The 4,023-nt window shown below is 26.3% G+C and overlaps 1 protein-coding gene across 4 annotated transcripts in view; it reads left to right on the top strand.

The window, feature by feature from the left end:
• LOC101512529 (disease resistance protein RPS2-like) overlaps window positions 1-2,724 on the top strand; it is an 8,939-nt gene extending 6,215 nt beyond the window's left edge. For all 4 annotated transcript variants that reach the window (XM_004498613.4, XM_004498612.4, XM_012715251.3 and 1 more), the window contains exons 3-4: window positions 580-861; window positions 1,637-2,724. In XM_004498613.4, coding sequence (XP_004498670.1) covers window positions 580-861; window positions 1,637-2,419 — 1,065 coding nt within the window. In that variant the 3' untranslated portion in view covers window positions 2,420-2,724. The remainder of the gene's footprint in view (window positions 1-579; window positions 862-1,636) is intronic.
• The last annotated feature ends 1,299 nt before the right edge of the window (window positions 2,725-4,023 follow it).

The following is a 4,023-nucleotide window of genomic DNA, read 5'->3' as shown; positions in this document are numbered from 1 at the left end:
GTAGGGAAAACACTTACCTGCATATCTGTAAACATTTTTTATGGGAAAAAATTGTCTTTCAAATATGGTATAGAGCTTAAGAAGCTTTTGCCATAATTGGCTATTTTTTTTACTAGAGATTAATTTTCATACATTGTCAGTGTAAAAAGTTTCACACAGTCACAAACACGTATATGTATGACTTTAGAAGTAGTTATTGTAGTTATGGTTAAAGTCAAACGTTTTCAATAATCAAATGGTTATGATTGACTGTTAATGTAAAACACTTTTACACTTACCGGGTATAAATTTTTTTTTTGCAGAAATTAAATTAATTTTACTTTAGTTGGCTAGTGTTGAAAATATATTAGAATATGTATATTTATGTATCATATGGTAGCATATAAATAGAAATAACATCTTTTATATTTATTTTGTATTTATTAACTCAAGCCTAAAAAAAAATTGACTCTGTTGTGTAGTTGAAACACACGATTTCACCGTCTCGTCATGCATCTTTTCTCTCTAATTCAACGGTTCCAAAAATTACAAGAGACGTTTTTTTGTTAGTTATAATGAAACTTTGATAACTTTTGACAGGTTGAATTTCCAAATTTGGAGAACTTGAAGCTTTGCTCAATCAATGTCCAGAGAATATGGGATGACAAACTTTCAGCAGATTCTTGTTTCAAAAATTTGACCAAATTGACTGTAGATGGTTGTGAAAAGTTGGCATATCTTTTTTCATACTCAGTGGCTGAAAGATTGGTCAAACTTGAACATCTTTTAATTAATTCATGCAAATTGGTAGAGAAGATATTTGTCCCTCATGAAATTTTGAGTAACTTTGCTCATATTATAAAATCTCCTCCTCTTGAAATGGTAAGCATTTCAAATTTCTTCAAGTTTTCCTTTGCTTATCACTTTTTATTTTTTTTTTATTTTTTCTTTGTTTAGTAGTTACACTTATGGTTTATTAGTATTACCTCCTTCGACTCTTCGACAAATTTCATATTTATTAAGAAAAGTAAGCCATGTATTTAATGTGTACATTAATTGTAGTTTCTTTATGATGAAGTTTAAGCAAAATAAATTATTTATAAAATTGACGTATCTGATCAAAATTTTAGACTAAATATATCTTTTCAAATACATTTTTTGCTTATATTTCATTCTAAATGGAGTATGAATAGGTTTAAATTGTCATTTTGTTTATGAATGTGTTCAACTCTGAATTTGCATATACCAATACACTTAGTAGTATTAATTAGTGGTGTATTTGAAAAATAAATAAATGTATTTAGTAACTTTAAATAGGCCTTATATTTAGGGACAAGTTTTTTTCTTTCCCAAATGGAGTTTATATTTAGGGACTGAGTCATATTCAATTGTGAAGTCTGAGAGGTTTATAAGTTGTTTTCAACTTATTTTTATAAGCTCTTCATGGTAGTTTATGGAAACAACTTTTAGTTTATATGAAAACAATATGACTTTATTCATCATTTCTTATAGTAATAGTTTATACATAAGTACTTATATGATAAACAATTATGCTATAATTGCTTAATTAAGCTATTTATAAGTGCTTATTGTGTATATTCAATTGAAAAGTTTGAATCTGAAGTATGTTATTGTTATCAACTGTGTAATTATATAGGTTCCAATTTTCCCAAACTTGGAGACATTAGTGATTTCTCAAATGGACAACTTGAAGTCAATATGGCCAAACCAACTTCCTCAAAATTCCTTTGGCAAATTAAAAAAATTGGAAATCACATCATGTGACCAACTTTTGAATGTGTTCCCAAGTCATGTGCAAAACAAATTACAAAGCATTGAATCATTGAATTTATTGCACTGTCCTGCACTACAAGTTATATATGAAATAGATGATATTAGAGAGGAAGAGCTTAAAATTCCACTAAGAACTTTATCTTTAGGACATTTACCAAACCTAAAGTATTTGTGGAATAAGGATCCACAAGGAAATATCAAGTTTCATAACTTGTTTGTGGTAAAAGCAGAAAAATGTGAAAGTCTAAAACATTTATTTCCATTCTCTGTGGCCAAAGATCTTTTGCAACTACAAGTCCTTGAGATAAGTGATTGTGGTGTAGAGGAAATTATTGCAAAGGATCATCAAGGAGAGGTAGAGGAATGTGTTGGACTTGTTTTTCCAAGATTAGTTTCTTTGAAATTTTTGAATTTGAAAGAACTTAAATGCTTTTGTAGTGGAAATCATAACTTTAGGTTTCCATATTTGAATAAATTATATGTGGTTGAGTGTCCTATAATGGAGACTTTCTCTCATGGAATCTTGAGAGCATCAATTCTTAGAAAAATATGTGTGAGTGAGAAAGGAGATCTATTGTATTGGGAAGGTGACCTTAATACTACAATAAGAAATCTTTTTCGTAGGGGAATGGATCTTCTCCTGTGAAAATTTTCTACAATGGAATCTTTACCATTCGTCTCTCTATACCGCATATGGTCAAAGTTCTTAAGAGGTTACTCAATGGTGAAGATTTTCATCAGACTCTCTTTAGGGAGATGTGATTGAATTTTAGAGGTATGTATTTTTAATAATTCTCTAATTGTAATTTCTATATTTTTGTATCCCTATTAGAAAATTCCACACACTATTTTGTAAATAAAGATCTCCTTCTTCAAAAAAGAGACACGTTGTTCAATTACCTTTCTCATTCTTCTTATTCATCCATTAATTTAAGCGTTGAAGTATTTGCAGATATTCTACCATTTTATTCTATTGTAGTCATCATCAAGGTTTCATTGGATGAAAATTTAAAGATATAATTGTGGATGAATCTCTTTATTCGTGTATTTTATTATTTGCATAATTAAATGTTATCATGTTAATTTTGGAAATTTAATGTTTATTGTTGTAATCTTTGTTTGATATACTCTCTTAATATTGTGACCAAGAAGTATACATTTATATTGATGTTCTCTCTTCATGCCAATTTGCTGCATAAATACTGTGTAATTAAGTATTTTCAGTTGTTAAATTAAATTTAAGGAATATGTTCATTTCTTTCATTTCATATACATATGAAAGAAAAAAATGAATTGTTACTAAATTGTTATGACTTTTTTATCCTTCACTCATTTTCTATTTTACCATTCTCTCATGTATAGGAAATTTTGCTACACTTTCGTCAAAATTCGTGAAAGATGATTTCGTCCAATTTAGCATTGCTTTTAATTTAATTAGTAGGATTTCGTCTATTTAGCATTGCTTCTAATTTAATTGGTAAGATTTCGTCCTATTTAGCATTGCTATTAACTTAATTAGTATGATTTCGTCCAACCTAAATCTAATTAAAAAATATTATCATTTGTTATTTTTGAAAATTACATATAATATAAATACTTATTGTCAAAAAAATTACATATAAGTATGTCACTACCTAACACAATATTTTTAAATTATAATAATTACTTTTTACATCACTTTTAGATTATAATTTTTACTTTTAAAACGGATTAGTTTTGCATGGGTTCAATGAGGTCAGATATGTTTTTTTTTTTATTTAAAAAAAGAAGTTTAACAATGGGAAAAAGGCAAGAAGTTTTATTCAAAACAAAAAGTTAAAATGAGAGAAAAGTAAATCATGATTAAAAAAAAAAGACATAAATATAGTATATTATTTAACATAAAAGTACTATTAGAGTATAAAATAATAAAATAAAAATTTATATAATTATGTATTGAATAACTGTTTTCGAATGTTGGAAATTGACATATCAACTAGTAAAATTTATTTGATTTGATTTTGATTGAATTTTTGAATTTATTACAAGCTAAATATCATCCCTTAACTTAATTTCAGTTAATGTCTTAGTCATTTAATTATTTTTTTACTTTTTAGATTTAGTCCTTCATTTTAATTTTAAGTGACAATTTGATCTTTTATGTTTTAAAATGTCAACAATGTTATTCTTTTATATATATATATATATATATATATATATATATATATATATATATATATCTATATATATAAAAAAACAAATAGATAAAAA

Source organism: Cicer arietinum, chromosome 5, assembly GCF_000331145.2.
Source record: "Cicer arietinum cultivar CDC Frontier isolate Library 1 chromosome 5, Cicar.CDCFrontier_v2.0, whole genome shotgun sequence".
In the NCBI taxonomy this organism is placed as follows: Eukaryota; Viridiplantae; Streptophyta; class Magnoliopsida; order Fabales; family Fabaceae; genus Cicer; species Cicer arietinum.
Note: the sequence above shows the minus strand (reverse complement) of the source record. Positions and strands in the feature narration are given on the sequence as shown.